We start from the raw sequence: 14,473 nt of genomic DNA, 5'->3' as shown, positions 1-14,473 counted from the left end.
CGGAAGCGTAAGGTCCGCCACACATTCCCCTCAGTGCCCTTGGTACCGATTTAGATGAGCTACGCTTACTTACCTTTTGTTCATCTGATTATCAATGCAATTGAAACTGTAATAAGTTAGGAAATCTGATAGCCTGTTTTTCAAAGGGCAGTTACCCATGATTCCACTGCAGTACTTTCTCGGCCGTTTGTAAAAAATACGTTATATCCAAAAAGAACTGGGTCGAAGGTCAAAATACCTCAATGCAAAATAATCATCCGCACATACATAAAAGAAGAATAATACCTGTAATGGTGAATGCGTACATTAAACAATTAATACTGAACAGGCAGATCATATATAAAACCCCAAAATTTCCACTACAAAGCATTGAACAAACTGAATTAAATTGGCACTATTTCGTGCTGAAAGGTACCGATCCAAATCGAGGGCACACCCTTGAATCAAGATGGCGGAAACTGTTAGTTTTGTAAAAACAATCCAAAATTTATTAAATAAGTGAACAATGGAAGCACTTCCAACTTTAGAATTTAAATAACCAAAAATAGTGAAATGGTCCCTCTCATTCCCGATTACTAAATTGACAAGTAATTGAGTTACATTCTATTTACGCAAAACTTGATTGACAGGTGCGAGACGACTAGTGAATGAAAACAATTTGGTTGTAAATTGGTGTTGCCAAATAAAGAGAAGATGGCAGGACATTTGAACCAGGTAAACAGTCTATCAACTTTTGTATTGGAAACGTTGAATTATGTAGGATATTTGCAATATGTGTTTGAATGTGTCCTTGTCTCTTGGCAAGTGAACAAGGAAGTAATCCCTAGTACTTGGAGACAAATTTTCTGTGTTTTAACCAGTATTAAGTAATCCATAGTTTCAAGTACTATATCCATTGTAATGCAGAGTGAATTGTTTTTCTCAATATTTATTGAAGTTCTATAAACTGGTGTGTCATGTAGGGTAGTTCATATTATCAACCGCATAAGTGTATTTGTCGATTTTTGTTTTGGCGACTATTTGAGTTTTGAGAACATAACAAATGTCAAGTTAAGGGAACATGATTATGTCCAAATGTTAAAACAAGTTCCCTTAACGCGCATTATTGTGGCTTATTTGTATGGGTAGGATAATCCTGACCCATATGCAGACCATTTGCACAACTTACTTTTACAATATTGATTGTACTTACACATTCTATCCAAAATGAAAGGATCATGTCGAGGAAAAGGTTCTGTATCGCCGGCTAAATCCAGTGAGGCTTGAAAGTTTAAATCTTGGATTGGTGAGTCGGATCTTGGCCTGTGGAACTACTAAATTCCTGAGCTCTGCACTATACAACCATTGCCAGTGTTGATGCATTAGCTAAACATGTCAAAACTATAACTGTTCTTGATTTGGGGTGTTCAATTTTAAGTGGATCCTCACTAATGCTTGATTTGTATGGAAATTAATGTCTAAAGTTTTCATTGTTTGAAACCTCGTTTGCATTGTTTTTCACAAAATTTCTGGATGCTGTCATAAATTCCTTTCCACGTACATAAGTACAGTCGATGTACTATAATTACTTCCAGCATTACCCATTGAGCAGACCTTTCATACAGTGACAATTATTCAATTCTGAGTTTCTATTTCTCTTCAAGTCCTGCCTTCATTTCTAGCCTTTCTTTGCATTGTACAATATCTTTAAGAATTTCTATTATCTGATAATGTGCATTTGCATGAATATTTATCTTTAATTTGTTTGTTGTTGTTGTTTTTGAAGAAAAAGGTATTGTCAAAGCGTTATTGTGATTTGTCTCACATCAATGACAAGCTTGAGGGCTGTCTTTCGATGAATTTTGGGGCCGATAGAAGGCCCCATTGCCCTTGCCAAGGAATATACTTATTTTCCCCAAATTTTGATTGAGAGTTCCCTCCATAAACTCTAAAATTAAAACCTTTGAAAAAATGATTGCAGGTCAAATGTAAATAAAAAATATAATTTATTTTTGAACCTAGCTTTGATACATGTCTATTAGGCCAAAAAAATAAATTGTTTGTTTAGGGTAACCTTCCCAAAATTTCTAGGTAGGGTAGGTAGGGATATTTTTATTTTTTTTTCAAAATCTGTCTTAAGTTCAGAGTGTTTTCTTGCACATGGCAGTCTTTCCTACTTTACTGTCATTGCCTGACTTTGTTTTATCATATAAACAATAATTCTGATTAAAATCTGCATTTATCCGCCCTTCGTAACACTCTATTCGCTAACGAATATTTTTTGCTCAGAAACGGAAAAAAATAGTTAGGATCAGCGCATTTTTATAGGTAGGGTCGGGTTACCCGAATCAGACATATTTTTTTTAGGCCTTACATAAATTTGCATTAAAATGATTTAGTCAACTTGCAAGTTTCCCCTGTTTAGCCTAAATAACGCTAAATTCCCCTCTTGTCAGAGATCATGCAAGCCCCATTCACCAAATGAAGAAAGACAGCCCTGAGCTTTGTTTGCTGCTTTATGCAACAGTTTCAACGTCCATGCCAGCACACAAACTCAATGACATTCACGTGGGACTTATTGCCTGTGTAACAGACTGCACAAATTGCTATGTGCACCTGTCAGGGTTCTAACCCCTGACCTCTTGCTCTGGAAGCGGACACTCTACCGCGTCGCTACAAAAGCTAGTTCAATAGCTAGACAGTATAAGTGCCGCGTTATACACATCGTTTGCACTTGGTTACACATTCCCCCTCCATTTTGAAATTCGTCCTCGAATTTTGGAGACAAAGGTAAATTTGCAATGACCTTGAGGCATATCGTATAACACAGGTCCTTTGTTGGGCGCCAAATGTCACAGGGTGAAAAAGTGTGCAGCCAGACCGGGGCTCGAATCCGGGACCGCTCGCTTTCAGGGCAAGTGCTCTACCGAGTGAGCTTCTGAACCGCTTACACACCTTTTCAACACCTGTTTAGGTAACTATACTGTGACATACTCCCTTGCCAAGTTGAAATTCGTTCCCGAATGATCAGGATTGAGAACAAGGTTACCATGATCTCGACAAACCCACTGGTAGGATATTGAGTATGTATACAGTCATGGTCCCTTGTTGGGTGCCAAATGTAACAGACTGCACAAATTGCTAATGTGCACCTGTCAGGGTTTGAACCCACAACCTTTTGCTCAGGAAACAGACACTCGGCCGCGTCCCTACAGTATAAGTGCCGCTTTATGCACCTGGTTACACCTGTATAATCAGTGACAGTTAGCGTACATATGCATGTAAGAGGGTCCATTACTTTATAATTATTGTCAAATGATGCCTCTGACAGGGGTCGACACTAACCATTTTCCCAAGGGATCCCGAAGGGACACCAACATTTGATATCAGGTGTCCCTTCATGAAATTAGGAGTCCCTTCCATTTTTACATTTTTTTTCATTACTTAACCAGTTTTAATATTAAATTTAACATGAAAATACAGTGTATTTTAAACACCATATTATAGATGTGTTCAATGACAAGTTAGTAGCGCAATGTCAGACATATAATCCTCTGGCAATGGCAAGACTGGCAAGAGGAAGATTTGGGTCTCCTAGTCAGTAGATTGGGTTCAAAAGCAGTAGAATGTCTAAGTCCCTTTTGTTTTCAGTCAGAAACAAAGATGGATACAATGTAAACAAAAACTTGATGGTTGGTACTATTTTTAGATTTTCGGAAAATACGCAAAAAATATGTCATGGTTCAGGGTCTTGTCATAAATATGTCAGTGCTTTTGATTAAACAGTTGGAATAATACATTTGGCCTGTGAAAACACAAGTTTATATTTAGTAGAGCTGCTGATCAATCAATCAGACTGTCCAACAGGTGAAGTGTGTACTAAAAGAGCAGACGAACGAAAAATTGTGTATGCTAATTTTTCGCGCCAAAATGTCGTAAAATTTTATACTTTGATTGCATTAATAAAACTTTGGGAATTTTATTTCTATGTTGTATTGATCAAAGCATAAAACAAAGAATGTGGAATAGTAGGATTCTGGTATTTGTGCCATAAATGTTACTGTAACAACTTGAAGGTCACATCATTAAGGCATCAAAGTCAGTAGTGTTGTCATCATTTTTGGGCATTTCTGACACATAAGCAAACTAATTCAACATAATAATTGTACCGATAATAAAAGTATGTCACCTCTGACCTTGTTGATAATGTAAACAACAAAATGGAAGTGTTAACCCGCATGCACACTGTGAAATGACCTGTGTATTTATAGATTCATGACGTAACTTATAGTAGTAAAAAAGTCAGCCATACTTTCGTTTTGTGTGCAACGTATTATTAATAATATCATTTTTACATGCACTTTTAAAAAATTTAGGGGGACCCAAATTAAGGTAATAAATAAATGAAACGCAATTTATTTATTGATATTAAGCTTTTATTGGTCAAAATTTAAGTGTCCCGACGGAATACCAGACTTTGAAGTTCAGGTGTCCCTCCCGAAAAATTGGTGTCCTCGGGATCCCGGGACCCCGTTAGTGTCGAACACTGCTCTGATGATCATGGGAGAATAATGGATAAGCATTGAAATGTACTAACATTGCTCTTGAAATACAAATTTATTTTGGAACTGATAGTTTGACCCCTTTTTGCCGTACTAGTTCAAAGAAGGTACATTGTAGAATGACAAATAAAGGACCACTTTGTGGAATTGAATGTTTGGTCATTACGTTCAGAAATCATTTTGTTATGAAAAAAATCAAAATGAAGTTTATGAAGTTTAAGGTTTTAAAAATGTCACCTGTGATTTTTATTAGCGTTCAGTATGTTATTTTTTTACATTTTAACTGTTAGTTTGTGTATATTCAGGATTTGATTTGATTGGAATTTCAATTTTTAATGTGTAAAATACCGATTTGGGTAATTTTTGAAATGACTATTCGGTACAGTACCGATACCGGGTACGGTATGCAACCCTAATCATAGATTATAATAATGATAAAATAAGTTTCAAATTTAGATGCATAATGGGGAAAAGTAATTTTTGGTCCCAAAACATGAGCAAGTCACTTGAAAACCTTCAGAAATTCTCTTTTTAGCAACTATAATAATTGTCTTAAACCTTGTTGCATTGATCTGCATTTTAAACTTGGGCAAATATGTGCATTTAATGTTAATGAATGTAAATTTTCTTTGTAATGTATTATAGGTAGTTATAGAATAATAAGTATACCTGAGCATAGAATAGTTGAGGCTTTTACGGTTCACTGGAGCAGTATGAATACAGATACTAGTAATGTAAATATTTGTTAAGTTCATACTTTAGGGCGTTGGTGGTTGACGAGGATTGAATAACATTAGTCATCCTTCGTATTGATATATCAAGGATTTTATTGTAATAATTTGTTATATTCATCGCATTTCACAAGTGACAATTTTGATTTCGGTATAACTCTGTTAAAATCCGAACTCATTTACAAAACTTTTACATTACCAGGTAAGTGGTTTATTTGTTATATTCGCTGTCAAATGTGATGTTCAATATTTTGTGTTTACCATCATAGGAAGGCTTGATTATTATACAGATCTCTAACATTGTAACAATATTCAACTTCTTGTTATTACTTATAAATAATATGGATTAATTATACCAAAAAGAATGAATAAATGTCAAAAACAATGGTTCATATGAAGGATACTGAGTTTAATTTGAAAGAAATGAGCATTAAACACACAGTATTTCTACCTTATGAGACTATAGTAGACCATAAAGTAAATATTTTAGCATTCACCAGTTATTTAATATGTTTGCACTCAGTGCTAATAAATACACATTTACAATCTTTTTATGAGTAATTAATATTTTCCATTAATTATTTAGTAAGTAGTTAAAGGTTTATCACTCAAAATTGATGTATTTTATACATGTGTATGTATTGATTTTGAATAAGAGTGGCAATTTAAGTTCATATTGACTTATAGTGATTTTTTTAATACAAATATTGTTTTGTTTCGTAGAAATCTTTGTATGCTATAATGTTTAAGCATTTTGCCGAAAGACATTTTAAATTTTCACTATTTCTCATTTAAATGTGACACAATCATAAATAAGATATTTTATCAGCTAAGGATAGACATATTTAAAGTCGGAAGGTATAAGGGACTGTCTTGGGATTATTTTTGATGACACATATTTGTCTGAACCATATTTATTATGTCATTTTAATAGCATTCCTTAAATGCTTGGCAGAATTTTAAGAATTTCAAACTTTTAAGTACACCATAAATGTGAATTATAACTAGGGTAGCGCCTAGTGGGGTTATTTACAATCTTTTTAATAAAAAATCTATATATATCAGCCATGAGGATTAAGTTTTGCTAATTGTATTAGTAAGAAAGGTTTTGCAATTAGAATATCTCCTAATCTTCCATGCTGTCTAGATGGGGAGGGGAGGGCAGAGGCCCTTCTGGAGGGCACAAGGGCTAAGCCCCCCCCCCCTGATACCTTTATGTATATAAAAGCATCATCGATTTAATACCTTAAAGTAAAATGAATAAAAATCTGTTCCAAAGGATAAGATTTTTGTTTGGTATATTTGGAACTATCCCTTAAAGCATTCCAATGTTCATGACAAATATTTATCATTTGAGCGTTTCAAAACAACACGCTATATATATACACAGTAATTTACATTATTTGGTAATGTTAAATGCAAAGGGAGGCAAATGCTGCATGGTGTTTGACTTAGTGAAGTTCACATTCCGACATCTACACTACCGAATACGACATCTAGATTTGTAAACAAATGGTTAGATGACAATATCATTGATGAAACATGAGTTTCTATTAAACAAAAACAATCTCTTACTTTAATGCGATGTTTGATAATTGATAAAGTTTGCTGGATATAAAAACAGTCAGTCAGACATACGGACCCAATAACAAATTTAGTTCGACCGAGTCAATATTTATGGTCAGGAATGACCGACCGACGGTTTTTGCGATGGCCGCTTTAAGTCCATTCATCTGATTTTTCGTGTCCAGGCTGTAACTTTGTCATGCGCAGAGGGATTTTAAAATAAATTGGCACATGTGTTTTATACATAAAGACAACGTGACCTGTGCAAGACCCACGACCCTACCTCAAAAATCAAGGTCACACTTTTAATTATTATGATATGCAGCATAATTCAATGCACATAGAGTATTGTTTTTCATGTCAGGGCTGTGACTTGGTCATGCTCTGAGGGATTTTAAAATAACCATGCACGTGTGTTTTGTACATAAGGGAAACATTTTGCATTCAAGACCCACGTCCCTACCTCAAAGGGTCACACAGGTTTATCATTATGGAATGCTGCTTAAACGGATATATATTATATATATTAGTATAGTTGTTCATGTCCGCCTGAACTTTGTCATGCAGGAAGGGATTTGAAAATAAATTGGCACCTGTGCTCAGTTATGCACCAGTCAATTGTAACCACGGCCCCCCCAGGTCCGGGGGTATACCGGGGATAGATGGGGAAAAGGGCCGTGTTTTTACTTTCCAGGTGCCCCCGCAGGGCCGGGTGACCGCGGTGGTTTTGTCATAGCGCCAAATTTAGCTGAGATTGGGCCTTATATAGAGTCTCTGGGGTGCGGGGGCGTTTGGCCAGGGTTTAACCATCAGTTCGTTCCCACAGGGCGGGGAATTTACCAGGGGTTTGCTGGACCGAAAGTCAAAGTCCGGGCTATTCCCCGGACCTGGGGGTGGGGCGTGGTAACAAGTGACTGGTGCATTATAATAGCTCTTTCTAAATGCAGGCGTATAACTAATTGCATAATCCATTGAACTGGATGGCACTTCATTGGCATTCGTCAATACTTTGACAGCTTTTGTTGTTTTGTTTTTTGCTTGATGTATGAAAGTTATTGTCATCATTGGTTAATAGTGTTAAAGTAAGCAATTTATCAGTATATATCTGTATAAAGCTTTTTAAACTACATATTTTAACACGTACACACAAAATAAAAACTCAAGACCTTTTAACCAGAAGGGTTGTGGCCTATTTTGTAGGTAGTCTGGGAAATACATCCCAGAAGATTTTTTAATGCCGTTATAACAACTGTATTTAAGTGACCGCATAATAATTGCAGGTAAAAATGCTGTCACAGGTTATCAATATCCTGGCTAAATATGTCCAATTTTGATAAAACAATTTCTTCATAAACAGGACAATCTAAAGGCTATTAATTTTGGCACAACATTTGGGAACATACTAAGAAGAATGAGGCCAGATTTAGACCCCAATATCATTAGAAAGTCGGCCTTGCATGAAGTTATTGAATTGACTGTTCCATTGTAACTAGATCTTACATTGAAGTGTCCTTGTTTTAAAGTTGTTATTTGATTCAGAACAGAAACTAGGATATTCTGACGAATAGGATGTAATGCTTATCAAACATAAGAGCATATTTTATAAGTATTATTATATGTTTTCCTTATTCCTGTCGCCCAATGGCGAACTTTCATATAGTTTATTATTTGTACAGTGTGTATCTGATCACGGAATGTGTCTGTTATCGGATACTTCCTTGTTCAATTTGGTAGACACACCCTGTCAGTGTATTATCTCATCTCTTTAGATTATAGTTCAAGTATTCAGATTTGAAACTATTTCAAAGGGAGGGATATCTTGGCCCAAGATATGGATCAACTCCGTCACATACACCAATAAAAAAAATACTGTGAACAAAATACTTGGCTCCGATTAGCCGGAAGTTATGAATTGTTAGATACTGTTTAACACTTAACTCTCCTGCAATCAAGATATGGATCAACTCCGTCAGATACACCAATAAACAAAATACTGTGAACACTTGGTCAGATACACCAATAAACAAAATACTGTGAACACTCGGTCAGATACACCAATAAACTAAATACTGTGAACACTCGGTCAGATACACCAATAAACTAAATACTGTGAACACTCGGTCAGATACACCAATAAACTAAATACTGTGAACACTCAGTCAGATACACCAATAAACTAAATACTGTGAACACTCGGTCAAATACACCAATAAACAAAATACTGTGAACACTCGGTCAGATACACCAATAAACAAAATACTGTAATCATTCGGTCAGATACACCAATAAACTAAATACTGTGAACAAAATACTTGGCTCTGATTGGTCTAGATTGATAAACTGTAAGTCTTAATTCCCCTGCAGCCAATTCTATAAAAGTGGGTAACTTTCGTTTGGTCAGAGTTAGCCACAGGTTCTACTGATTTGCCAATATTTATTAAAAAAATACTATTAACCAATCAAAGAATTTCAAAATGCAAACCAGCTAAAAGGTCATATTTTACTGATTGGCCAATGTTTGTCCAATAATGTCTATTGACCAATCAAATAATTTGAATGTGCAAACCAGCCAAAAGGTTATCTTTCCACACCCACAACTTCGCTAGGTTATATACAAATTACAATTGTCTGCTGCGTCAGTGAGTGAGTGAGTGTCAGTGAGTAAGATAGTGATTATTACAGACTATTAACATTCCAAGTGGTGAGTACTAGAGACAAATAAAAATACACATATTATAAATAATGAAATATGTTTATCAATGATGATTAATATGCATAAATAAATCTGATCATAAAATGTATACAAATATGTATTATTAATAAAAAAAATTCTATGAAGTACATTAAGTACAAAGTTCATAACATATATGATTGCTGTTTTAATCATGGCCTGTATCCCCAGTTTTTCTTCCAACATTTACAGGAAAATAACGGGGAAATAACAGGTGCCTCGTCACAAGTTGGCAGTGAATGGTAATTCGCAAAACAGCCATTTTTTCAGGATTTTATTTGCATGGTTCCTTTTTTAATCTTGTGATGAATGGTCTCTCAAATACAATTGGTCATACATGTAGGATGCTCTGATGTTTTCTTCGATTTGGCTCTTTGATGCTTTTCTTTGAAAATGGAGTCTGTGCATAAATTGTCTGTCTGAATTTGTCTTTCCAGTTTGGATGAAAAATATCTACAACTTGCTATTTTCAGAGTGATATAATATTGGCATGATTTTTCTGCAAATATATGACATCATACAAGACTTTGTCCTGTTATGTTTTTCTGACCCTCGGCGATTAAATATTTGGCATTAATTAACGCTGGGCATGTGCATTGTGATTTTAACTGCCTTGTTTGACTTTTCAAACATGTCAGGGATGAATTTAAACAGTTATAAATATCATCATTATTTATACAATACGATTTGTTATATTTTTATTTACACACGAGGCTCAACATGGTTCCATTGTATATATATATAATATTTATAAATGTTGATGCCTCTGATCTGCAAGCCAATGGAATCAGCTTTTATGCATAAAGAATAAAAAGATTACAGTCAATTAAATTTCCTCTTAAATATTACCAATTGAATATAAATGCAACATTTCATTGTTCCCATGTTTTAACCACCTGTCCATGATATTGCAGAGGGCTTCCAAAATGGCGATCGACCCTGAGATACGGTTTACGAAGCTGGAACAGATTGGGAAAGGCTCGTTTGGCTGTGTGTTTAAAGGCATTGATAACGAATCACAGGTGAGTCTTTTGTAGAGAAGGACAAGAGTATGAATCTGGGTCGATATTCATAAACATCTTTAGTCCATCTTAAAGCTGCACTCTCACAGATTTACCGTTTTTGCGTTTGGTCTTCGAATGAGCGAATTTTTGAAGAAATATCTGCAAACCAGTGATAAAAGACTGCTGACAAAAGATCAGATCGCAGATTTTCATATTTCCGTTTCCAAAATAAATGTTTTATGACTAAAACTGTTACAAACAGTATAAGAAAAATGCATAAAGCATCAATTTTTGAACTTATAAATATAAAAATCTACAATCTCATGTTTTGTCAGTAGTCCTATATCACTGGTTTACATGCATTTTCACATAAATTGGCTTGTTCCATGATAAAAAAAATGCTGGATTTTTGCTATCACGGCCAACACAATGATTTTATCGACTGTCCGCGTTCCTCGGAGTTTGAATTTAAGGCCCTCGGAGGGTGATAAGTCGACCGAAGAATAACGAACTCTGCGTTCCTCAGAGGGGTTAAATCCGTGAAACTTTGCGGACACTAGATAAGAATCTACGCTGAAGTTATATTTATTTTATTAAAATTTTCAACAGATTACGACGGCTCCAGTAATTTGCTATTATTCTTTTTCCTCTGCCCGTTTTGCATGAAGTTAGCTTACCACAAGAATGCAGTCGTATTTCACTAGTTGCACATGCATCTTATAAACGTGTTTTTGCTAATGACTGATAAACACATTTCTTCTGAGAAATTCTAGGTTACACATTTTCGGAAAATCGGGAGGTCAAACACGCGTTCAAAGTTCACAGCGCATGGTTTTGAAGGCCTTCTTGCCTCGTTTTCTGTGGAAAATTCCATGAAACGTCATTGCTATTATTAACCACCAATAATAAATAGTATGTTCTACATTGTATCGATCACACGCTTGACGTCAGAGGACATGGTTCAGAATCGTGTAAATAGTCGGCTGCTTTATGATGCAATAACTTAGTGGATATACTTTAATGAGACAATATTCAATTGGCGTTTACGGACATAAATACAAATTAAACGTTGGTACATGTAAGAATCTTTTACGCTTAACAATGTGCATAAGCATAAAAATAAATAACTTTTAAACAAGAATGATTTCTTGCTTATCTGATTAGACTCGGAGTTCCGCCGCAGGATCATAAAATCGGACGATTCTCAACGCTATCGTTCATATTAAACTCGGCGGTAAGCCAGCCACTCAGAGGAACTCGGGGGGGATTTTAGCGAGGGCAACAGTTTTACCCTCGGAGGAAACCCGCGATCATTGACTTTATCCCTCGGAGTGAGCGAGGAAAGTGGGTCTAACTCGTTGAGTGTACTGTAGTTTACAATTTATTTAAGTTAAGCAGTTATTTCATATTTTTCCATTTAAAAAGATTACTAGGTATGTCTACCAGGTAGAATTCATTCCTTATGCATGATTTTCTAGTTGGTGTTATCACGTGATAATACTGAGGTAGGTGTATAGCTTAATTATGTCACCCAATTGGAGTTAGCCGTCCTAGCTCAGTGGATACGACGCTGGACTGCAATTTTGGCAACTCGGGTTCAAACCCGGTCTCGACACATTTTGGTACTTTTTTTACAATTATGATATCAAAGCGTAACACAGTCATTCTAATAGGTAATTGTCCTGTGATTCTTTACAGAAAAAACTTTTTTTGGTGCCAATCTGGTGTACAGTCCCTTTAACTTAGGAAAATGACTTCAGTTAGGAAATGACTTAAGATGTTTAATGACTTACCGCCTCAGTATCATACTCTTTTACGTGAACTTTCAAGTTTAGTTTAAAGCAGGTTTATTGAGATATCAATGAAATTGGATTGAGGCTCCTTTCAGATGATACCTCCTTTCAGATGATACCGACTCACACACTGAAATTCTCTCGGGTCAAAACTAACGCATACTACAAATTTATGATGCGCCAATTTGGGTCATTTTCAATTTCTGTGCATCAAAACCTGGGAGCTCGGGTCAATTGAAAGAGCTGGGGAATGAAAAAAATATGTCCAGGAATTATGAAAAGTAATGACTATTCATAGGCATGCTGTTACTTGAATACATGGTCTTATGGGTTTAAAAAAGCAAGTTGGGGAATCATGCATGCATGTCTAGATCAGTGACCATTAAGTGAACAAAGTACCATCAAAGGCTTTAATAATTATTGCACCTTACCATTATCTATACTTTGTCAGTCATTCACTTGAATGAATACTCATACATCTGGAGACCGATTTTTTTATGTGTATGTTGCAAGATGAAAATCTACTAGTTAGCCCTTTTATGTCTTTCAATAAGCTCAAGATTATAACCCAGTCACATTTTGAAAAGTCTCAATCCCACTGAAACTGCTGGTATTATACAAAAAATGTAATGTGTGCTTAATTCTAAAGGAACATACGTTTATTTAGTTTACACCAACAAATGTAAGATTGATAATGAAGCTATTGTCTTATAAATATGAACCCTTACTCCATTTCCATGGTAGAAATGACAGTCTTGATTTCTAATTTAAGGGGCTATGATGGACTCAAACATTGAATAGCACATCATAATTCACCCTGTTTCCACAACTTTTATCAGCAATTATTTGTGAACATATTTGCAGGAGGTTGTAGCCATCAAGATAATAGACTTGGAGGAGGCCGAAGATGAGATTGAGGACATACAGCAGGAGATCATGGTCCTCTCACAGTGTGACAGTCCCTATGTAACCAAATACTTTGGCTCATATCTCAAGGTAAGCTTTACTATGACTCGTATCTCAAGGTAAGCTGTACTTAAGCTAATATCTCAAGGTAAGCTGTACTTCAGCTTATATCTCAAGGTAAGCTTTACTTCAGCTAATATCTCAAGGTAAGCTGTACTTCAGCTAATATCTCAAGGTTTGCTGTACTTTAGATAATATCTCAAGGTATGCTGTACTTCAGCTTATATCTCAAGGTATGCTGTACTTCAGCTAATATCTCAAGGTAAGCTGTACTTCAGCTAATATCTCAAGGTTTGCTGTACTTTAGCTAATATCTCAAGGTTTGCTGTACTTTAGCTAATATCTCAAGGTATGCTGTACTTTAGCTAATATCTCAAGGTAAGCTGTACTTCAGCTAATATCTCATGGTAAGCTGTACTTCAGCTAATATCTCAAGGTTTGCTGTACTTTAGCTAATATCTCAAGGTAAGCTTTACTTCAGCTAATATCTCATGGTAAGCTGTACTTCAGCTAATATCTCAAGGTTTGCTGTACTTTAGCTAATATCTCAAGGTAAGCTTTACTTCAGCTAATATCTCATGGTAAGCTGTACTTCAGCTAATATCTCAAGGTTTGCTGTACTTTAGCTAATATCTCAAGGTATGCTGTACTTCAGCTTATATCTCAAGGTATGCTGTACTTCAGCCTATATCTCAAGGTAAGCTGTACTTCAGCTAATATCTCAAGGTAAGCTGTACTTCAGCTTATATCTCAAGGTATGCTGTACTTCAGCTAATATCTCAAGGTAAGCTGTACTTCAGCTAATATCTCAAGGTAAGCTGTACTTCAGCTAATATCTCAAGGTAAGCTGTACTTCAGCTTATATCTTAAGGTAAGCTGTACTTAAGCTAATATCTCATGGTAAGCTGTACTTCAGCTTATATCTTAAGGTAAGCTGTACTTCAGCTAATATCTTAAGGTTTGCTGTACTTAAGCTAATATCTCAAGGTATGCTGTACTTCAGCTAATATCTCAAGGTAAGCTGTACTTCAGCTTATATCTTAAGGTAAGCTGTACTTAAGCTAATATCTCAAGGTATGCTGTACTTCAGCTAATATCTCAAGGTTTGCTGTACTTCAGCTTATATCTCATGGTAATATCT

At 35.5% G+C, this 14,473-nt stretch overlaps 1 protein-coding gene across 10 annotated transcripts in view; it reads left to right on the top strand.

The window, feature by feature from the left end:
• The first annotated feature begins 318 nt into the window (after nt 1–318).
• LOC128219837 (serine/threonine-protein kinase 26-like) overlaps nt 319–14,473 on the top strand; it is a 46,463-nt gene continuing 32,308 nt past the window's right edge. The window contains exons 1-4 of one of the 10 annotated variants that reach the window (XM_052927932.1): nt 319–714; nt 1,214–1,285; nt 10,484–10,591; nt 13,231–13,362. In XM_052927932.1, the coding sequence (XP_052783892.1) occupies nt 694–714; nt 1,214–1,285; nt 10,484–10,591; nt 13,231–13,362 (333 nt within the window). In that variant the 5' untranslated portion in view covers nt 319–693. Of the gene's footprint in view, nt 715–1,213; nt 1,286–5,301; nt 5,475–9,485; nt 9,540–9,761; nt 9,812–10,483; nt 10,592–13,230; nt 13,363–14,473 lie in introns of those variants that run through there. The other 9 variants (XM_052927933.1, XM_052927935.1, XM_052927939.1 and 6 more) reach the window with 9 other exon arrangements.

The sequence above is a fragment of the Mya arenaria genome, chromosome 15 (genome assembly GCF_026914265.1).
Source record: "Mya arenaria isolate MELC-2E11 chromosome 15, ASM2691426v1".
NCBI classification, from domain to species: domain Eukaryota; kingdom Metazoa; phylum Mollusca; class Bivalvia; order Myida; family Myidae; genus Mya; species Mya arenaria.
Note: the sequence above shows the minus strand (reverse complement) of the source record. Positions and strands in the feature narration are given on the sequence as shown.